The sequence below is a fragment of the Labeo rohita genome, chromosome 17 (genome assembly GCF_022985175.1).
Source record: "Labeo rohita strain BAU-BD-2019 chromosome 17, IGBB_LRoh.1.0, whole genome shotgun sequence".
Lineage (NCBI taxonomy): Eukaryota > Metazoa > Chordata > Actinopteri > Cypriniformes > Cyprinidae > Labeo > Labeo rohita.
Genome location: NC_066885.1, coordinates 13,234,883 through 13,258,359, shown reverse-complemented (window position 1 = coordinate 13,258,359; position 23,477 = coordinate 13,234,883). Strand labels below are relative to the sequence as shown.

Here is a 23,477-nt window from a genome sequence, read left to right as displayed (position 1 = left end):
TTGTTTTGGAAGTGGACTTCTCCTTTAATTGTTAATAGGAACTATATTCTCAAAACTTAATAGAATTAGTTTGGGAAAATTGTGGTTGACAAATGTATATTTACTGTAATTAAAATTACACATTTTAATGTGTATATAACAGTTACATATTCAGAATTGGGCTCCGGGTTTTATAATGTGACCACTGATGTGTACTGTGATCATAATTTATATGACTTAGACAATTTGAATATTAATATGATATCTATGCCTATATTATGACATGTTTTATGGAGCTTTGATGCAGATACCATCTCTGAAAGCTCTAGTCATGTAACTATTTACAGCAGCCAGGTAAAACTGTTTAAATCAAGACTGTCAAGTCTGAAATCAGGTCTGAAATCAAGACAGTCTGCGCTTTCTTTTGTAATTTTTGAACCCACAAATGTTATTGTTGGCATTAAATGAGTAAATGTTCTTGACTGATGTCTTCAGGCAGAATTTGTATCGTATCCTTTTGCTCAAAGCACCCTACTGACCTCATAAACATTAGGATTATTAAATAGGATTATTACAGTTAAACTGAGGTTACTGTCTGTTCTTGCCTCTTTTTCATAGTAGTCTGTGTCACTCTGACATTAATAACCCAGACACCGTGGTTTGTAAATCCTTTACAGATCACATCTTCTGTTCTAAAATTAGATGCATATTCAGTAGAGCTGATGCTGATTCATACTGCAGTCAGATTATAGACAGATATGAGCAGAACTGTTATCATCTTGACCAGCAAATGTATGTCTCATCCTGGAAGAGAATTTCCTGTATTTGTAATGATATATTTTTGCAACATTAAAAATACTTTTGTGTAAATTAGCACTGGTTTCCATGAGCAGTCCTCACGCTGGACATGAGTTGTGGTTTGCAGTAGTTTCCTCTCGAGCTGATCTTCTGTATAATGTGTTGCATTAACTGAGCGTATAGTTCATGGGAAGCTGAGAGACATGTTTAACTGGCGTCCTTGTATTTCTGCAGTACTTCTCCAGTATGAAAGCCTCCAAAGAGAATACGAGAAAATCAAAAAGGAGGTAAGACGTTCACTGTCATGCTGTCCTTTCTTTCACCCCTTATTTCTTTTTCCTTGCACTTGAACATCTGTGTGTAGTCTTAAAGGTATAGTTCACCCAACAAAAAAATGTTTTAAAATTCATATAGAAATATTATATTTTTCAACACTGCATTGACTTTCATTGTACTGAAACAGAAAATTCTGTCATCATACTTTTGTGTTCACAAAGGGTGCATGCATTTAATCAAGATGAGGGAAAAAGAGTAGATTAAAATAATTTCTGAAGGATCATATGACACTTAAAATAATAGCTTGAAAACACTTGAAATGATAGCTACTGAAAATTTAGTTTTGCAATCACAGGAATAAATTACATCTCAAAAATATATTAAAATAGAAAACACTCTACCAGTCAAATGTTTTTGGACAGTAAGATTTTTTAAATATTTTTTCTCTTCACTTGCATTTATTTGATCCAGATGTTGAAATATTTGTGCTGTTTAAAAAAAAAAAGTTTTCTATTTGAATATATTTTAAAATGTAATTTATTCCTGTGATTTCAAAGCTGAATTTTTAGTATCATTACTATTAAAAAAACATTAAAAATCTTACTGTTCGAAAACTTTTGACTGGTAGTGTATACTATGTATGATATATACAATATAAATCTGCTAACGGATTTATTTAATCTTTTTTCAGTGTAAAAAAATGCAAGAGGAGAGAGATGAGGCCTTACGGAAGCTGAAAGAATTTGAACAAGGTTGGTTTTTATGGTGTTTGATTCACGTCAAAGATCTTCAAATTCACTTAATGTCCATTAGACTTCTGTGTAGTACATTAAAACAAGTGTACTGTAAAACACATTGATTTAGAAAGAATACTTCCACTTCAGTTTCTGCCGGAAATACATATGGACTATATATGCTTTGCTCCTTTGCACTTTGGTCTCAGAATATTGCAAGGACTATGACACTGTTCCACATAGACACACCTAGTCATTCCGTAATCATCATTTCCCTGTTTATTCAAACTGCAAATTGACATTCACTTTGCTCAAATGGGTATGTAAAGCAAGGTAGGATGTTTTGATAAATACATTAGGCTCCAAATTCACATCTGGGATGTTGCTTTTGCAGACATAAGTGGAGCTATCGACCACTTTCGCTCTCATAGTCTGGAGTTTGGGATTGATATCAATCACACACACCTGAGTGAGGAGGAAAGCGACAGGTTTCAGTCTCAGATGGCTTTTTCGGCGGTCCCTCCCTCGCCAAATCGCCGCACTTCACCTCTCTCGCGCGTCTATACAAATGTCACCTTCTTTTTCTTCGCTGGGGGAAACGTGGAATTCAGACATGTGAATTAAAAGGCGAAATTTTAAAAAGCACAACAAATGGCCGGTGGCGTCGAGGAGGAGGGGAAAAAAATCCATTACATTCTCATTTTAATGCACGAAATAGGTCATTATTTGATAGAGGAGAGCGTGTGTTTTTGTGAATAATCTTGGCCTTTGCTCATGTTTCCTCCGCCATAAACACGTATTGTGTATGACTTCCACTTAAATAGTGGCTGCAGCTTCTAGCAGAGCAGCTGCATATTAGGAGCTATTACGTGATTTCATAGCTCTCGGAAAATTGCTTCTATTCAGCGCAAAGCGACCGAGGGGGAGGCTGGCTGGCTGGGGGGGGAGCTGGGGAGCGAGCGAGCGAGGAAAAAGCCCCCAACACACAATCATGTCTTTTCAATTGGAGATGGCAAGGTTGATGACAACATGACCATTGTGTTCTAATGATAAGACCACAAAGGCATCTGCCCCCTCATCAAGCTCGGCGCTGTAGAAACAGCATCAGAGGCTCTAATTCACTTCTCCAACACGCAGGCCCGATAGCATTATACTCGGCGTCCTCGCGCACGTAATCACTGTCTGTCTCTGAGAAGACGCGTGCGCGAAGAGCCGTGCCGGGAGGGGGGTCTGGAACGTAGGAACGGCGCGAGAAGAAAGAGATTTGAAGATGTAGCGTTGATGGCGAGGCCAAAACTTACAATTAAAGCTGCCAAGCCTGACGTGTGAAGTCTCCCCCTTGTCCCCCTCCTGCTCCGCAACTGCCTCACACTTAGCCCGGTTTATGTGTAGCAGCTATTACAATTAACCTGTCACTTAGTGCTAGTACTACCAGTGAGAGAGAGAGATGAAAGATGGGGTGGAGGGGGACCAACTGGCAGCTAAGTACTGTTTAATGAGTGACAGCGAAAGGCTTACAGCGGGAACTTGGATATCGCAGACACGGGCGTTCATCAAGTTTTAATTAGGTGTCATTGGGAGGCAGCCGCTGGCCGTGATGGTGCTAATTCCTGTTTTTGCCTCTCAACCACAATGTGTAATTAGTTAAGAGGCTGTGAGCTGGTCCGTGGCCAGTCTCTGGTGATTACGGACACAAATAAGGTAAGAGCTCCAGGCGTTAAGAGCATCTGCCTCTTCCATCTCGCCATCTTCCGCCTCCTCGGAAGTTGATAGATTGCGGCTCCTCGTCAGACCGACTGCGTTTTGAATTTGAATGTTGGAAGTTTTGTCTCAAATCAGTTGGACAGACTATTCCTATGCGATATATGAAATATAAATATAGACACTGTGGATCTTTGAAGGTTCTTGGATGTGCCGCTGAAAGCGAGGAGACACCGTAGATAACTCGATTAACCCTAACAATGAGCATTGGCTAGACAAGCCTGCGCTGATTTCGGTCTTCTGGCCCTATAGGATCAGTATGAAGGGCAGCACTGAACTAATTCAAATAGATCTATAGCATAGACAACAGTTGAGTGAAGGCTGAGGTGAAGAGGTTATTGAGGAGAAAAGAAAATCTGAAAGGACATTTTTTCAGTACACAAGATGTTTGTGTATATGTAGTTAGGATCAGCTGTTTGAGTCTTTTTGAAAAAAGTCTCTTATGCTCTTGGAGACTTGTATTTATTTGATTAGAAATACAGTAAAAATAGCGATTTTTCTATTTTAAAATTTAATTTCTATGATGTTAAAGTTTAATTTTTAGAAGCCATTACACCAGTTTTCAGTGTCACATGATCCTTTTAAGTGTAATATGCTGATTAGGTGCTCAAGAAACTTTTATTATCAATGTTGAAATCATTATTTTGTGGAAACTGTGCTAAATTCTAGGATTTATTTGAAATAGAAGTCTGTAAACTTTCTTTACTAGGGCTGCCCGCTAATAGTCGACTAACCGCTAGTTGACAAGAAGTGGCTTGGTCGACCAAAATTTTATTAGTCGCTTAGTCACAGAAAAAAATCCGCAGGAAGTGGTGAAGTCACGCAGTCCATGATGGACCGATCGTTAACTGCTGGTCTGTGTGGTAATACAGTACATTGGTCAAGGACGTCCAAAAGCTCATCATACAGCGACCTCAAATTTGGCTTATCATTTGAAATATGTAAGTAGTAGCAACTTTAAATGGCCACTCCAATCTAACGTGCGCTAAGCTAAATATTTGCACGCTCACTGCATGACAGATGGAGGCGTCGGTGTGGTCACTTAAAATACTCCATCATTTTTGGTCATACAGAAAAGACTAATACATCTTTCGAATCTGTAAAGACTTTATGTTTATTGGTGTGCCCTCACAATAACAGCAAAACATTGCAGTTTTGTAAAATAATGAAAGCAATCTGGGTGCGCTTTCCGCCTTCTCTTGAGCTCTTATTAGGCTATGTAGGCAATTAAAGGCTTATTAAAGGCTCATTATTGATTGAAATGGTTTATAAATAAACATGGAATTAGTCAACTAATGCTTAAAATGAACGACCAGAAGAATCTTTAGGCGAGGGCAGCCCTAGTCTTTTTGTCACTTTTGATCAGTTTAATGCATTCTTTGTGAATAAAAATATTCATTTCTTAAAAATAAAAATAAAAATACTAACTTTTGAATGGCAGCATGGGTGTATATAGCCTATATATATATATATATATATATACATGTTGAAGACGGTTCAAATATGCAGAAGACTGTTTACTTAAATAGTCCTACACAGTGTTGGGGTAACGCATTACAGGTAGCACAAGTTATGTAATCAGATTACTTTTTTAAGTAACTAGTAAAGTGACACATTACATTTAAATTTACAATGGAACATCTGAGTTACTTCTCAAATAAGTAACGCAAGTTTTTCCCATTTATTCACTGACCTCTCTCCTGTCCCCATGTAGAGAATACTTAGCTGTTTATTAGATGCACCAATGTTTCCATCGCCTTGTTTTTATGCGCATTTTAAAGTATCACATCAGAAACAAATGATGGAAACGTCAGATTAAAAACAATAAAATTGATGGAAACATCAAATTTAATAAAAAAAAGTCCCATAATTCTCAAGGTTACTAGTACCACCGTCATTCACTCTAACAACTTTATGGAAACACACTTAATTTGCATGAGTTTTTTTTTTTTTGCGAACTTTAAAAAGATTTGCTTCATGTTTGGATCTTATAAGGTTCTTTATTAAACAACAAATAAGCAAGCCCAGGTGCCAGGTGACAAATAGTAATGCAAAAGTAACATAACGCATTACTTTCCATAAAAAGTAACTAAGTAACGCAATTTTCCCCATCACTGGTCCTACAGGGTGACAAATGATGCAAATATCCCACGTACATACGTGTAAACGTGTATAATAATTAGACTATATAAAAATTACAAAGATGTTTAGAGTAGTTTTAGAAGTACAGTATGTCACACTGCTAGGGCTACTAGGGCTGGATAAAAAATATTGATTTCTCAATTTTAAATTATTCTCGTTTTTACAAAACAATATTGATTCTTAAATCCCAAGAATCACTTAGTCTAGCCTGTTTTTAGTTAGTGAACAAAACATTGTAATGTGCCTCCCGTCCAATAAATCGCAATAAGCTTTGTGCTTTATGACTTTTGATATGAAACAAGGTCTCAGATTTCAAATTCTGTCCATTTTATTACAGTAAATGCTGTTTTGGTGCTGTTTTGTGACAATTCATGTTGTAAAGAAACATGAATGAACATCCAAAGGTATGTTAAAAGAAAGAATTCAACTTACTAAAATCTGTATCCTGTGTCATGTAATCGCTCAGTCAGCTTGTAAATAATGTCAACAGCTTGTAAATAATGTCATGTAACGTCACGTTTACCTAAGAAAACCATATTTAATGACCATTTTCTCCTTGAGAAAATTAGGTGTGTACTGTACCTGATATATCCAATATATTATATATCAAATCGCAAGCTTGTGAATTAGACTCAGAATCTAATCAAGTCATGAAATCTGTGTCAAAGCCCAGCTCTAATGACTGCTGTGACTATTCAGCTATTCAAACACCGTTAAATCCTTGCTAGCACTGTGTTAGCATGTGTATAGTTCCAGCTGTTTCATACACCGAATGTCCCCAGTCAACTCGTTCAAAAGGAGTCTGGAGAGCATGATAGCTGATAAAGAGCTGTTCTAAGTTTCAGTGCTCTGGACAGAGTAATTGTATGATGTTGTGACCTTGTCTGTGAACGTCATGATGTACTGTGCTGTCTGCTCCAGTGTGTGCATGACAGAAAATTGGTTGTGTGCTTGCCTGTAGTGACAACTGTAGTGTGTTTGTGTTGAAGAAAACATCAAAATATTTGACATCTTGCTTGTCTCCAGTGTCACACAGGGTGATCGAGGAGGTGAACAACATTCAGGAGAATCTAGAGATCGAGAAGACATGCAGGGAGAATGTAGAAGCTTTGGCCTCAAAGGTGGGGTTTTACAATGAAGTTATGATCGTCTGGTTCTATTCTGTTTCCTCTTGTATCTTTTTTGTTTTATTTGATTCTTATGTTCTGGTTCAGTTGATTTGATTCTGTTCTTATTTAATTGACCCTTCGCAAAGACCGCCACCTTTCAATACTGTTGTTATGTCTGACAAACAGTGCCGCTCTCACACTACACATCATGTTCTTACGCAGTGAAAAATACATTGCAGAACAAAGAGGAAACTGACAATACACCAACAGACTAGACAGAGTAGGTTACTTCTGGTATAAAACAAGGTCTCAGCTTTATAATGTTGTCATTTTTTAAGAAATTCAAACAATAAATACCGTTTTGTGGCTCTTTAATGTGTTGTGACAGAACGCTGTATTGCCTTGTTAGATCAATCGTTACATAAACTGATCGTCTTTTCTTCTTTATCTGAACCACGAAACATGAATGAATGTATTTTACTTCAACCACGGGAAGACGTCAATACACGCCATTTTTCAAGTTTAAGTCCACTAAAGTTAATTTGCTCTTCTGTCTGATTTGTTTGTCAGACAGAATGGCAGATTCAGCTTTATAATTGGCCAGATCGCCTGTCAATCAAGCTGTTTGCGAAGGGTCAATTGTGTTTGTTTTGTTTGCTTTAATTAATGTTTTATTTAAATCTATTCTGCTTCATTTAATTGTCCTTTGTTTCAATTTATTTGTTCTGTTCTTATTTTTTGATTCTGTTCTTTTTTTTGTTTAATTTGATTATGTTTAATTTAATTCTCAGTTTCATGTGATTCTGTTTTGTTCCATTTCCTTTAATTCTGTTCCGTTCTGATCCATTTGCTTTTTGTTTTGTTTTTTTCCATTCAATTCTCTTTTGTTCTGGTTCATTTGATTCTCCTTTATTCTGCTCTGATCTATTTGATTCTCATTTGTTCTGTTCTGATTCATTTGATGCTGTTCTGTTCTGTTTATTTGATTCCGCTCTTTTTTGTGATTTGGTTCTGTCTAATTTAATTCTCTTGTGCTCTTTTCATGTGATTCTCCTTTGTTCTGTTTCATTTGATTCTGTACTGCTCAGTTCTGATTCATTTGATTATGTTCTCTCCTGTTTCAGTTGATTCTCTGATGTTCCGTTTCATTTGATTCTTCATTGTTCTGTTCTGATTTGTTTGATTCTGTTCTTTTTGTTTGTTTGTTTGTTTGTTTGATTTGATTCTGTTTAATGTAATTCTGCTGTGCTTTTTGTCCATTTGCTTTTTTGTTTTTCCTGTTTCATTCAATTCTCTTTTGTTCTGGTTCATTTGATTCTTCTTTATTCTGTTCTAATCTATTTGATTCTCATTTGTTCTGTTCTGATTCATTTGATTCTGTACTGTTCAGTTCTGATTCATTTGATTTTGTTCTCTCCTGTTTCAGTTGATTCTCTTATGTTCCGTTATATTTGATTCTACTTTGTTGTGTTCTGATTCATTTGATTTTCTTGTGTTCTGTTTATTTGATTCCATTCTTTTTTGTGATTTGGTTCTGTCTAATTTCATTCTCTTGTGCCTTTTTTGATGTGATTCTCTTTTGTTGTTTCATTTGATTCTGTACTGTTCAGTTCTGATTTATTTCATTTTGTTTCGTTCGCTTCTCTTTTGTTCTGTTGATTCTCCCTTGTTCTATTCTGATTCATTTAATTCTGTTCTTTTGTTCATTTGATTTGATATCTCTTTCTTTTGAATTCTCTTCTTGTCCGTTTCATTTGGTCTTGTTACTATGTGTCCTTTTGTATTCCGGTATCCTCTGTTTTCTTCTACTTCGTCAATTCTGCTCTACTCCTCTCAGAAACAATACTTCCAGAATCATACACCTATGTTTTTGCTTATGCTTTCACGGTAAATAGATTGGGATCCATCATGCCTCTATCCATCCAACCAGCCTTCCATCTATTTATTTCCTCCTCCATCCTGAGCAAAGTACACACAATTGTACTCCACATGGGCAGTCAATCCATTCAGTTCATGCTGGAGTCAATCTTAAAAACCATCTCCCTCCCGTATACCTGCATCTCGGTGTTGACTGCCAGCCCACCTCACTGGACCCGCTCATTACAGAAGTATTCAATTTGCCATCAGTCCCAGCTCAGCACATTGTTTAGTTGGGTTTCAGTTGTGCCGTTCAGGCTCAGTCGGGTCTGAAAAGTGAAGTGGCATCTACACTGAGAGCTCAGCAGGTAAATGGATCTCTAAAAGCCCAGGTGTGAGGCAAATTAGCGGGAACGATTACCGGCTCATTGCCATCTCTCTGATGGATGAATCAACTTTCTTCTGCTGTCTGTCGGTGATGAGCGCTGATCACCACACACAGAGAGAGAAATGAGAGAACAGTAGCAGTGAAAGGAATAAAGACACAGATAAAAGAGATAAAGACCAGGAGAAAATAGTCTTTAGATTGAAAAAGGACACTGTTGTCCTGCGTTTTAGAAGCAGGCTAGCTGTCATTTGATGTCTTTCTGTGTGCAAAAAAAAGAAGACATTTCACTGTGCAAATGAAAACGGACATTTATTTTTTTGTACTTGACAAAATAGACCGAGGTGACAAAACCCTGCTGACTTACGGTTATTTAGCCTGGAAGACAGGATTTCATTCCTGCCATTTCTTAAGAGATTTCTCTTGAGGTATAGCTACGTTTTTTTCCTGGAAGTATGTGAAGCCATCACAGATGTTTCTGAGGAAGACCGCAGAGCATTTCATTTGTACGGAGGAAATAGACCTGCAGCTGGGCCGTTTTGTGCCTCAGCATTATGTGTTGGATAAAAGCTCGATTTAACCAATCAATGGTTTCCTGACATCCTTAAATGCACAGCCCAGCTTGTTCTGTGTTCGCCGGCGGCCACTGCGCATGAAAACCGGTGCAGATGCCCTTTGTCCTGGCCGCTCTGTGAACACCCCCACACCGAGCCCCTCACGTCTGTGCGACTAACAGCAGGAGAGTCCTGTAGGTTTCGGCCTCCACAGGTTTGCTCATCTTCCATCTGTTAGGACACATAACTGTTTGAGGATGCAGTTGTGTTTGTCACTAGTTGCTCTTTCAACACACAGCCGAATCCTCTGAAATATCTCATCTGTCTTTATTATAAGGCAGGAAACACTGCGTTGCATTGGTCTCCCAAGTCCACTTTTCTTGCATTTAAAATAGTTGATTTTTTTGTTTTTGTTTTTGTTTATGAAAGAAGTCTTTTGTGCTCATCAAGACTGCATTTATTTGATCAAAAACACAGTAAAAAAACATGAAGTATTACTGCATTTTCAAAGAACTTTTCCAAAAATATTTTTTTCCATTTTAATATATTTTAAAATGTCATTTATTCCTGTGATTGCTAAACTCATAAATCATAAATCATTCTAATATGCTGATTTTAAGATATTTCTTATTATCATAAAGGTTGAAAACAGTTGTGCTGCTTAATATTCTGTGGAAACAGTTTTCAAAAATGTAGTTTTTCAGTGTTATTTGATGAAGAACAGCATTAATGTTAAATAGAAATCTTTAGCAACATTTTAAATGTCTTTGCTGTCACTTTTGATCAATTTAATTCTTTAGCATCCTTGTTAAATAATAGGGTGAACTTAGGTAAAGTGGGCCACTTTTTGTGAAATGTTAGATACCTAGATGTTTTTATCTTTTCTTTATTACTTTTTAATATTAATATTGATACAAAATGAATTCTACAATATATTAAAGATGTAACTATAGCACATGCAACAACAAATAGGCTAAAAATTGATAAGAGGAACATTTAAAATGGTGCCCATATGTAAAACTGTTTTCTGTCTATGCTCTCTAAACACTTATACACATATTTTAAAGCTTTATATTCTACATATATTCTACATCTAAATGTTTTTCTTCTCATCCTTTCTTCACTCCACAGAACTTCATTCATCAACTTCCTTGCTATTCTCTCTTTCATTTTTTCCATCTCTGACTTGAATTTCCTGACTGGAGTCTCATTTTTCTAAAAAAGTAAGTTATACATGTCATCTATAAAATAATTAGTGAATGTGGATTTATGTAATGAATTTGGGTATAGTTACTGAAGGTTTAAGGTTGGCCCACTTTAACTGAATCCCACTGACCCTCTTCATCTAACATATTCAGCTATAATGAGCCAGCAATATTTAAAAACTGTACAAGAAAATTTAACACACATATATATGTATTCTTTGCATTTTATTCCCTTTTGATGGTAGTATTGAATAAATCAGGAACTGTCACACTGAAGTTTGTTTACATTTAGTGTGCAACCTTATAAGTTAAAAATGAAAATCTTATGTCGAAAAGTTTTCTACCTTTTACCATGATATAGTCCTCTTTTGAGATGTGGCCACACCTACCAGTGTCACATTGCACCAACCAAAACAATTTTAGCATTTAGAGAAATAGTGTCCCTTTAATTAAAAACCATTGTTATGCTCTGAAAGTGTAAACCTATTGAGCACAGTGCAGTCATGCCTAAAGGGCCCACTTTACCTGAATTCACCCTATTATTAATTCCTTTTTAAAAATCGTACTGCCCTCAAACATTTGAACGGTAGTTTATGTAATACGCAAAGTCAGCCAGTTATTATCGCAAAAAATGAGAGATCTCTGCACATTTTGGTACCGTATCGTGTATCTGATTATAGGCTATTACATTTTTTTGGTATTGAATGTTATTGGTTATTGAATGATGGCCATTGTCTCTGTTTTTGCATTTGTCATTATCTAATTTTAATGTAACATTAAACACTAAAGGTTTAATAACACTTAAATGTAATCATTAGCATATCTTAAACTGAATACCCATTTTCATACTGTACATTATAATGTTCTGACATCTAAATTGGATAACTTGTACCATTTAAAGGGATAGTTCACCCAAAAATGAAAATTAGCCCATTATTTACTTACCCTACAGGCATCCTAGGTGTATATGACTTCCTTCTTTCAGACAAATCCAATCTGAGTTATATTAAAAATTATCCTGGCATTCCAAGCTTTAGAATGGCAATAGGCGGGTGTTTCTCTTCATCAGTCCAAAACAAGTCCAATAAAGTGCACGCATCCATAAAAAAACGTGCCTCGCACAGCTCCAGGGGAGTGAATAAAGGCCTCCTGTAGCAAATCGATGCGTTTTTGTAAGAGATATATCCATATCTAAAATGTAATAATCACTTTAAGTGAAGCAGCTCTGGGTGGTTGACGTAATATGTTGGCGTTGCGCATGCAACGCTCAGAAGTGACGAACATGAATGCGCCGTGGAGAAACCAAAACAAAAGAACCGTCACGAATTAGAAGTTCAAAATAAGGATTTGTAAACAAAAATGTCTGAGGATTTTGATATAAACGTAGAGGAGACCTGTTTTCCTTTGCTAAAGTGGAAACTTTGCTTCCTTTGCTCCTGTAAACATGTACAACACTGACGTATTACATCACCCACCCGGAGCGGCTTCCATGTACAACTGTTAGCGCAAGCTAGATTAAAGTTATTTTAGGTATGAATATTTTTCTTACAAAAACACATCGATTAGCTACAGGAGGCCTTTATTCACCCCCTGAAGGTTTATTGTACTTGTTTTGGACTGATGAAGAGAAACATTTGGCCTATTGCCATTCTAAAGCTTGGAAGTGGCAGGAAAGTGTTTAATATAACTCAGATTGGATTTGTCTGTAAGAAGAAAGTCATATACACCTAGGATGTCTGGAGGGTGAGTAAATAATGGGCTAATTTTCATTATTGGGTGAACTATGCCTTTAAAACAATTGATTTTAGTTTTTAGTGATTTATTTTTAATCTATTTTGATATAATTGTATAAAATCAATATCAGTATTGGCCAGAACTATAATACTGGTGCGTTCGTAGCTTTGTATTTCCATAATGACCAGCTGATTCAACATTATTCCACTTGTTTTCTGGCCACTCACATAGTAAATAAATAACTAGACATGAAATATTGATATTGCTTGCTGTATTTATGTGAACTAATCTTGCAAATATTTATCCAACAAGTGTGAGAGACTTTGACTTGATTTGCATCTCAGCCCGCGGGATGGAAACGAAATCTCACCTCGTTTTTGAAAGTGTGAAGGATGCGTTGTGAAAATTACAGCATTGGCTCATCCCAAATTTACATTTAAATTAGTCCAAAAATTTTGGTAGGTGTGATTGGAGGACGGCGAGCGGAATTGTCTCAAATAGTCTCTACGTTTCAGCGGTATGATTTATTGTGTATGACGGCTGTAATTTTGTCTGCCAAGAGACCCTGAGGCAGACAAAAAAAAAAGAAGAAGAAGAAGAGGAAAAAAATCATAATCAATTTCTTAAACTCTGAAACATTTTGAATTAAAAAGCAGTAATGGATGAGGGTTCGCGGGTGGTGGCAGTCAAATCAAAGTGCAATCCAAACACATGACATTTTGTTTTGATGTGTGATCAGAGGAGATGAGGGGCCTGGCCACCTCGGGACGCACGTCTGATTTCTGCCACTGTGTAATTTCACCGCTGCGCTCTCATCAATGCCGGATGATTATTGCAGAGCGAGCGTGTATGCGTGTGTGTCTGCGTGTTTATCCCCATATTATGTGTTGTTGATTGCGTTTTTAAAAGATGCATTCAGCAAGAAGGACGGCGTCAGGAAATGGATTCACGTGCTGTGTGTCCTCTCTTGGATGTCATTAATAAAGGCTCGTTAAATAGGGGGCATTTCATCCCTGCCTCCCGCTCTTTTTCTCTCTCTGACCGGAATGTCATCGGGGGCTAATTTACATACCTCCACCCCCATTGGCTCTCTGAGTTTCCATTAAGTGGCCTCCCTAATTGAAGTGTGAATGACCAGTCTTAAATTACTTTAATTGGATGCTCAAAAAGGTAAAATTTCTCGGACGCAGGTATGTGCGTGCAGCGAGGGAGGGGGTCCGTGGCTGCGCCTGATAGAATGCTGTAATTATTTATGAAAACAGGAGTGTCTGCTGCTGCTGCTCCTGCATACGTGTAATGAAATGTCTATTATTTTGCCCTTGATTATTGCTCTTTTCCAGTGGGTTCATGCTGTGTGTGTTTGGCTGTGTGATTGAGGGGAAATGCATGGGCGCCCGCTGGGGTTCCAGTGGGTTGGTCTGTCTACATGCTGCTGATTTGATTTCTCATATCTTTTCGCTCTGTGGCGAACGCAGAAAATCACCGGCTTGGGTTTTATATCATTTGTGGTGTTACAGGTGTCATTTTGATCTCTGATTATTCCTATAAATGTGACGACACTGGCCTCACTAGATTAACTTTTTTTTTTGCGCTGTCAATACACACTGGATTTCCATTTCTCTTCACTGAGCCTAAGCAAATTTATGTTTTGATAGTGTAGCTCAATGGTTACTGTTGTGTCCCAGCAGCACTCAGATCATGAGTTCAAATGTATACATTAAATGCACTCTAAGCCGCTTTAGATAAAAGTATCTTTCAAATACACAAATGTATATCTTTCTCTCAGTTGAACAGACAGAACCGTTCTCTGAAGAGGAAGAGTATGCTCTTTATGTCCCGCCTTGGTGCCGACGTCGTCGCTGAGATCGGTCTGGATGATGAGGATGATGAAGATCCACAGGAGGAGGAGTCAGCTGTCTGTAGCTCCTCCCACTGTCAGATTGTCATTACAGGTGGGTCAATGCGCCGTCCCACAATGTATTGCTTAATAAAATATTTTTATCACCTTACACTTTTTGCAGTTTAAAAGGTGAAGTGTATAATTTCTATGACACATGCAGTGAAAGAATTGCAGGGTTTTTTGTTCAAGTGGATTGACTGGGCCTGTCATAACAACATGAAATTGAGGCTTGACTACCTGTTTAGTCAAACAATGGCTGACAAACTTGTGTGAAAGCAGTCATTATTTAGTAGTGCAGAAATTAGACACCTTTGCCATTAAATGTCTAGTTTTTGAGGCTATTAGGTAATATTTTATTCAGCATTGTAAATTCAAAGTCATTCCAAACCCATATTTTTTTTCTATGAAACAAGGCAATTTTTATGATTTTATGTATTGGTTTGTTTGTTTGTTTTAAATTGAAAATATTTTTACATTTTTACATACAACAACAGAGTGATAGGCTTTGGAATTTTCACTTTATATTGTTATTTATTTATTTATAGCAGTGACACTAAGTGCAAATAGCAATAGATGCTATTTACATTAAGTGAAAATAGCATATTTTCTTAGCAATAGATACTATTTACACTAAGCGCAAATAGCGATGGATGCTATTCACACTAAGTGAAAATAGCAGTATGTTTTTAAGCGATATGCTATTTACACTAAGTGCAAATAGCTATAGATTCTATTTACACTGTTAAAATAGCAGGATTTTCTGCTATTTATGCTACTTATTGCAAATAGTGGCAGTTATCTGCACATCAGTACTGTAGTACATTATAAAACAGTATGCAATAATAACATATTGGGTGTAAATTTTAATTTTAATTCAAATTATTAAATGGATGCCACTTTATTGAGACAATAAAGCCCTCCCTAGATCTACCCTAACCCTACCTGATAATTTATTTTCAACTTTTTGATTATTTCCTTCATTTTTATTGAAAATAAATGCTTTTATGATGTGATATGAAATTTGAAATAGGAGGGAAAAAAAAGTTAGCCAAAAGGAGGATTCGAACTCGGGTCGATCACATCAGAAGAAGTATAACAAGCACTTTACCATCTGCGCCACTGGAGCTAACAATTAATAACCGTGTTTTTGTAATATTGACTAGCCTAATCACACGTTGATGGGCGGAGTTAATGTAAATAGCCTCTGCCAACAAGGCGGGCTATTTGCACTTAGTGTAATAGACACTATGTTTATTTATTTATGTGTTAAGATATTAAATATTGCTTTTTCACACATTTTTAATTAATTTATTTAAATATTAAATACATTTTTTAAAAAGATCTTTATATTGAAACAACAGTTGAACGTGACCACAGGCTTTCAACAGGCTTTTTTAAGGCTTTGAAGCACTAAAAAGGACAACAACAACAAAAAAACATTAGTCCATACAGCACATGCTTTATTCAAAGTCTTACATACCATAGCTTTTTTGTGAGAAACAAAAATGTAAGTCATTTTGTCATTAATATTTTTCTCAATTCATTTGATTACGAAACACTTGAGAATTCAGGCTGTTTTTTTTATGTTTTTTAATTAATACTTTTCTTGTTTATTTGTGGTAGAGCTGAGGGATAAACTAGAAGTGATCCTGGCCGAGAAGAAGCAGATTGCGATCGATCTGGAGACGACGAAAGAGCAGCTCTGCCAAACTAGACAAGAAGTATGTGAGAAAAGCATTGAATCTTGGGTTTTACTGCATGAACTTATTACACATCTTTAAGGAAGATCTGCTGTGCATCATTTTAAAAAAGGCCTTCGGTACACACTCAACAAAATTGTTCTTTTTTAATAGAAAGTGATACTCATGACAGAACTGAAAAAAACTGTTTTGATCCACCTTCTTATTGCCTTACCATTAACCCTTGCCATGTTTCACAGTGGCTTTCACTGAGAATAAAGACAACCAAATAGAAAAGAGAGGGCTGTCTTTGCATCATGTTGTTTAGTGTTTCAGATGAACCAGTTTAATACCAAAATAAATTAAACCCTCATTCTTCCTTTCTTCCAAAGCTCCTGAAAGAGAAACATGATAATACTGTTTTAATAGCTGAAACATTTCAACAAAAGAAGCTCTTGGGAAAATACAACAGAGGTCAGTTGTGCTCCTGTTTTCTACTGTATCCCCTTACATCAACCTCTCTCTCTCTCTACTGCTTTCCAATCCAGTCTTTTATTGGTCCTAACCACTGTATGCACACTGTGGTACATCTTCATTGCTTAATTCAAAGCCTATACTGTGTTTCAATAAGTCTTACCGTATGTTATGCAAATCTGAGTGATTTCTGACACCTTTTGATCATAACCTCATAACAGATCATGCAAATATCACCAAAAAATTAAATGCATCATTTTTCACAGATACTTTGATTGTTTGCACTATAGCACTATAGAAATAAAAGTAACTCGCTTATTTAAATAGCAAGAATGCTGATGTCTCTGTGTTTGTAGTTTCTCAATATGCTCTAGATGAGTTTGAGGCCTTGCAGGATGATCTAAATCTTGAGAGGGACCTGCGTTCTGAAGCAGAAAAGTTTGCACACGAGGTAAAAGCTCAGTTTGATTTGATTTCATAATTCTTTTATTGAAATGTCATTCTGTTTATGGATTCCTGGAATGTGTGTTTGTCTTTCTGTGGTTGAATGAAGATGCTAGTGGAGCAGAAGAAGCTGAAAAGGCAAAGCCAGATGTTGATCCAGAGCGTGTCCCCAACAGAAGCTCTGGAGAAAGCTCTGGCAGAGATCAACACACTGACACACACTTTAGAGACACAGAGACTGGAGCATCAACAGCAGGTAATACACACATTAATCCTCACAATGTCCTTCAGGTCACAATGTCCTGAGAGGGTGCAGACAGAATATCATTAAAATAATAACAGACAAACCAATCAAATCAACCATACTACCCCCTCCCAGTGTCACACCAAAACACATACACATGCAGTTCATTACTTGCCTTTCTAAAAGAAGAAAAAATGAGTATTCTGCATTTAAACAATTATTAAAGGATCAAGGGAAATGCTGGAGTCAGCATGACTCACTTTGTGGTATTTGTCTGACACCACTTTAGATTTTAGTCGGAGTATATGACATATTTAATATGACAAGAGCAATAATGATGCTGTGAGGAAAGTACAGTCACTATGTTGTACTGCCTTAAAGGGATGGTTCACCCAAAATGTCCTCATTTTGTCACACTCATGTCGTTTCCAATGGAAAAGTGAGACTTTTTCTCTTGCATGGAACTCATGAGATATTTAGCTGTGTTATTATAGTTAACTAAAACTAAATCAGTCTGTTACTTGAAGTAAACTAAACATTAGCTGAAATAATATTAAATATAAAAACGAAACTAAAACGTATATAAAAATAATACAATAGAGACCAATTTTAAAAAAGCTCAACAAAATTATCAAAAGTTTATCTAAAATTTAAATAAAAACAGAAAATATGTTACTTAAAACTATAGCAATATCTCAGTGACAGTAAAAAGCACTGGTCCAGTGTCCAAGCTGCTGTTTTCTTTATTGTGAAAGTGGATAGGGATCTGGTCACCATTTTATTTGATGACATGATGACAGAGTTTTAATTTTATAAGTGAACTGTACTTTAAAGTTCTAAGATCACATCCTATTTTTACATCCAATGTTTTAATCTTGGATTGCTGTGTATGTGGACTCCAGGTGAAGACTCTTGAAGAGCAGATAAACAGCAGTGAACTAAAGAAGCAGCTGACAGCGTTACACAGACAGACTGAATTGCTGGAAGAGGAGAGGAAAGAGTGGCAGCACAAACACACTAAAGCTGAAACCGAAGCCAAAGACCTCAGATTCACAGGTACCAAATTTGGGGTCAATTTTTTTAACATTTTTGAAAGAAGTCTCTTATGCGCACCAAGGCTGCATTTATTTTATCAAAAATACAGTAAAAATTGTAATATTATGAATTATTCTTGGAATTTAAAATAACTGTTTTCTATTTTAATATGTTTTAAAATGTAATTTATTCCTGTGATGCAAAGCTGAATTTTCAGCAGCCATTATTCCAGACTTAAAGGTTCACTTCCAGAATAAAAATTTACAGAAAATTTACTCACGCCCCTGTCATCCAAGATGTTTGTGTCTTTCTTTCATCAGTCATAAAGAAATTATGTTTTTTGAGGAAAACATTTCAGGATCATTCTCCATATATTGGACTTCTATGGTGCCCCCAAATTTGAACTTCCAAAATGCAGTTTAAATGCAGATTCAAAGGGCTCTAAACGATCTGAGGAAGAAGGGTCTTATCTAGTGAAACGATCAGGTTTTTTTTTATTATTATAATTTATATACTTTTTAACCTCAAATGCTTGTCTCGTTGTCATGACTGGAAAAAAAAACAGTTCACACAGAGCTAGACAAGACGAGCATTTGAGGTTAAAAAGTATGTAAATTCTAGGTTATTTTAGAAAATAACCAATCGTTTTGCTAGTTTAGACCCTTATTTCTTGGCTGGGATCATTTAGAGCACTTTGAAGCTGCATTTTGGAAGTTCAAATTTGGGGGCACCATAGAAGTCCATTACATGGAGAGAAATCCTGAAATGTTTTCCTTAAAAAAACATAATTTCTTTATGACTGAAGGAAGAAAGACATGAACATCTTGGATGACAAGGGGGTGAGTACATTATCTATAAATTGTTGTTCTGAAATTCAGAAATCATTCTAATATGCTGATTTAGCATTCAAGAAATCTTTTCCTACTATAATCAATGTTGAAATCAGTTGTTCGTCTTATAGTCTTATAGGGATAGTTTACCCAAAAATGAAAATTCTGTCATTAGTTACTCATCCTTTTGTCATTCCAAACCTGTAAGACTTTCAATCTTCGCAACACAAATTAAGATATATTCGATGAAATCCAAGAGCTTTCTGACCCTGCATAGACAGCAACACAACGGACACGTTCAGGCTCAGAAAGGTAGTAAGGACTTCGTTAAAATAATTTGAATTGTAGAATAAAGTTTTTTTTGTTGTTGTTGTTGTTTACTTTGCACACAAAAAGTGTTCTTATAGCTTCATAAAATTAAGGTTGAACCACTGATGTCACATGGACTATTTTAATGTTGTCCTTATTTCCTTTCTGGGCCTTGAATGTGTCAGTTGTGTTGCTGTCTATGCAGGGTCAGAAAGTTCTCGAATTTCCTCAAAAATATCTTAATTTGCATTCCGAAGATGATGCTAAGGTCTCTCTTTAACATCTACTGAAAACTATGATGCATTTTTTTAAGGATTCTTTAATTAATAGAAATAAAAAAATATATAATTTTTTTAAAATCGAAAAGTTTTGTCCCATTATAATTTTTTTGTTGTCACTTTTTATCAATTTAATGCATCTTTGCTGAACAAATTAATTTTATTTCTTGAAAAACATCGTACTGATCCAAAAATAACCTAGTGTTTGTATCTCTGTGTGCTTTGCAGTGGAGGAACTGAAAAAGAAGCTCCAGCAAGTCTCCAACCCGCCACCAGCTGCCCCAGGACCCCCTCCTCCACCCCCGCCACCACCTCCTCCACCTCCACCCCCTGCCCCCTCAAGCAACCCTCTCAGGTGAGTGTCTGCTTATGACGAAAGCCATCAAAATGAGGAAATACAACTTAAAAATAAAATAGATCTGATTGAAACTGCATTCAGTGGGCTGTTTGCTCATTGGAAATTTTCAATGACATATTTCTTGTTGAAAATGTCCATTTTGCTTTAATTCTCTATTTTTTGTCTTTTAGCTCATTACTGTCTATGCTTCGTAAGAAAAAAGATGTGAGCACTGAAATTGCATTAGTGGAGAAGGACGACTCTGAGAAAACCCCAGGTAAAGAGCAAAGACCCATCAGAGTTAATTTCCGATCTATAAACCTGCTCCGGTTTAAAGTTTTGCTTTATAATAATTAATAAATATAAAGATTACATAGTTTGATCAGTTAAAAGCACAGTAATCAGCCACGGCAGATGGTTCAAGGTTTTTTCTTTGTTTCGTTTCATTAGCAGGGCTGCCCTGCGGTTGTGTTCGCCTTTGAGCCGCATGAAAGATTTCAGACGTTTATTTTGAACTTTTTGATCAGTGTTAAGTGTCAATTAGAAAGCTGCAATGCGCCCAGTCAGATGGAATGTAATTAATTTACACTGTTCCACATAAAGAAAACTTCTGTTCTTCATCACAGCAATGGGTAAAAATGAAAGACACGGGTCAAGTTCAAGTTTATCCTTAGCCATTTCTTTCAGCCTTATACTAAAAAACAAGATGTGAGGAAAAAAGGAAGAAGACTTGCAGCTTTTTGCTGAAGGACAAACCCGTTTGTACATAGTTTGGATAAGTCATTAGCCATTAATAGACAATTCTTCAATTATTGGTATGATGTTTAGACTTATAGAATTTGACTGGTGAACTTTACCCTTCCTTTTATCACTAGTGCTTGATTTTCTTTTTCACTGGGTTTGAATATTTCAAGGAATGGTGATCTTTCCAATAGACTGACTAAAATTCTTTCACATCCTATAGTAAGTTAAGTGCAGGCCAAAGCTTAGATACTTTCTCAAATAATTGCAGTTTTCTTTCAGGTGTTCTTGTTAATATTGAACAGAATTTTTATGATCTCATATGAATAGAAGGTTGTTATTGGACTGTACTCTAGCTTTGAAACGCAATGCAATTGCAAATACCAATTTAGTGCCTTCGCAAAAAAGAATGTTTTCAGAGAGATTTTTATCATGTCAGAAAAACATCAGACTGGTAAGCAGATAATATTCACATTTTTTGTTACAGTTAATGACAGAATGACTAAAAGTGTTTGCCAAGGCCACTAAACAAAGACAAACATCACAGATCAACTTTCTTTTGATTTTTTGTTATGATATTTGTGCATGCCAGCTCAAATAGAAACCCTCGCAGTTCTGTTTAGTGGTGTCAGTATGTCTGAAATGACTGCTAATGAAAAGCAGCAGATGTGTTTAGCTACATCCGTGTTGATCTGTTTAAATGCGTTTAATAGAAATCCCATTTTTCTGTCCGTGTGTGTGTGTTTGTGTGTCTGACAGAGAAGGACATCAGACAGCAAGCTGTGGATGAGATGATGCAGCGAATCAAAAAAGGAGTTCAACTCCGACGTGTTTCCCAGAAAACCAAGAGACCAGGACCGGTACGCATTTCATACAAACTCATACTAATACGAAAACACTCACTACTTTAAACTTTTTTTTATTCAGGTAATTAGTGTCATTAAATAAATGCTTTTATTTAATAAGGTCATCAAAAGTGACAATAAAGGTTTATAATGCTACAAAAGATTTCTATTTCAAATAAATGCTGTTCTTTTAAAGTTTATCAAGGAATCAGGTACAAAAAGTAACATGATTTCCACAAAAATACGTAACAAATGTTTTTTGAGCACCAAAGCAGCATATTAGAAGGATCACATTGAAGACACTGAAAATTAAGCTTTGCCAACACAGGAATAAATTGCACTTAAATATTTTAAAATAGAAAACAGTTATTTCAAATTATAATAATATTTTACAATATTACTGTTTTTGGCTGTTTTTTGATCAAATAAATGCAGCCTTGGTGAGGAGATTTTTTTAAATTATTCACACTAAATTAACTTTTTTTTTAAATATAATAACACTCACTTACATAGTGTGCTTAATTGTTTCTGCGATGGGTTTGCAGAAAGAAGGATCCAGTTCTGCCATACAGGAGCTTCAGGGAATCCTGGTTGGGATTGCTTTATTTTTTATTTTATTGATTATTAATTATTAATATTATCACTTGAAATGTACAGTTGAAAACTGAAGTTTACATACACCTTGCAGAATCTGCTAAATAATTAATTTTACCAAAATAAGAGATCATACATATAATAAATGCATGTTATTTTTTATTTAGCACTGACCTGAATAAGATATTTCACATAAAATACATTTACATATAGTCCACAAGAGAAAATAATAGTTGAATTTTTAAAAATGACCCTGTTTAAAAGTTTACATATGCTTGATTCTTAATACTGTGTTGTTAGCTGAATGATCCACAGATTTGTGTGTGTGTGTTTTTGTTTAGTGATAGTTGTTCATGAGTCCCTTGTTTGTCCTAAACAATTAAACTGCCTGTTGTTCTTTAGAAAAATCCTTCAGGTCCCACAAATTCTTTGGTTTTTCAGTATTTTTGTGTATTTGAACTCTTTCCAACAATGACAAAAAACCAAAAACCCACAACTGTGGATCATGCAGGTAACAACACGGTATTAAGAATCAAGTGTATGTAAACTTTTAAATGTGGTCGTTTTTATGAATTCAGCTATTATTTCTTCTGTGGACTATATGTAAACATCTTTTATGTGAAATATCTAATTCAGTTCAGTACTAAAAAATAATATGCATTTTGTATGATCCCTCTTATTTTGGTTAAATAATTAACATAGTTTATGTAAACTTCTGGTTTCAACTGTGTATGTTCATATAAATAAGTATATAGGTATAACCATAATGCAATATAATTCAAATGTGTTTAAAACTAGCTGTTGGTATAGTAACAGAATCTTTCTGTTAGAACTCTGTCAAGCGTCCTGGCCCCTCCTCCTCGCCTGGGACACGCCCTCCGTCACCATCACCGAAGTCTGAGCTGGAGAAAGCCCTGCAAAAACGGAGAGTAGTGCTGAAGGCTGCAAAGAATAACAGTTAGTCTAACACACACACGCATACACTTTAGCACATTTTCTCTCTCTTGAGCCGGAACATCCGTTTAACTTTTCACCCCTTTTCCTTTAGCGAATTCCAGTGGTGCTCTGGATCTGCCTCAGATTGAGAAAACCCAGTCAGAACCAGGCCAGAACACAAGGGACCAGAACACACCACAACACACAACAACCACAGTATGCACTGATCAACTCAAGCCTTCATAGGAGCTCGTAGGTTGTGAGTATCCGCTCTTTTATGTAGAGCCGTAAAGTTAC

At 36.0% G+C, this 23,477-nt stretch overlaps 1 protein-coding gene across 2 annotated transcripts in view; it reads left to right on the top strand.

Annotated features, from left to right (window-relative positions):
- The window catches only part of shtn1 (shootin 1), a 36,803-nt gene that overhangs the window by 1,123 nt on the left and 12,203 nt on the right, over window positions 1-23,477 (top strand). For both annotated transcript variants that reach the window (XM_051133083.1, XM_051133084.1), the window contains exons 2-16: window positions 1,012-1,064; window positions 1,745-1,805; window positions 6,717-6,811; window positions 14,321-14,486; window positions 16,058-16,155; window positions 16,506-16,587; window positions 16,944-17,038; window positions 17,141-17,287; window positions 18,178-18,331; window positions 19,956-20,082; window positions 20,256-20,341; window positions 21,565-21,665; window positions 22,196-22,240; window positions 23,075-23,201; window positions 23,293-23,439. In XM_051133083.1, coding sequence (XP_050989040.1) covers window positions 1,012-1,064; window positions 1,745-1,805; window positions 6,717-6,811; window positions 14,321-14,486; window positions 16,058-16,155; window positions 16,506-16,587; window positions 16,944-17,038; window positions 17,141-17,287; window positions 18,178-18,331; window positions 19,956-20,082; window positions 20,256-20,341; window positions 21,565-21,665; window positions 22,196-22,240; window positions 23,075-23,201; window positions 23,293-23,426 — 1,571 coding nt within the window. In that variant the 3' untranslated portion in view covers window positions 23,427-23,439. The remainder of the gene's footprint in view (window positions 1-1,011; window positions 1,065-1,744; window positions 1,806-6,716; window positions 6,812-14,320; window positions 14,487-16,057; window positions 16,156-16,505; window positions 16,588-16,943; window positions 17,039-17,140; window positions 17,288-18,177; window positions 18,332-19,955; window positions 20,083-20,255; window positions 20,342-21,564; window positions 21,666-22,195; window positions 22,241-23,074; window positions 23,202-23,292; window positions 23,440-23,477) is intronic.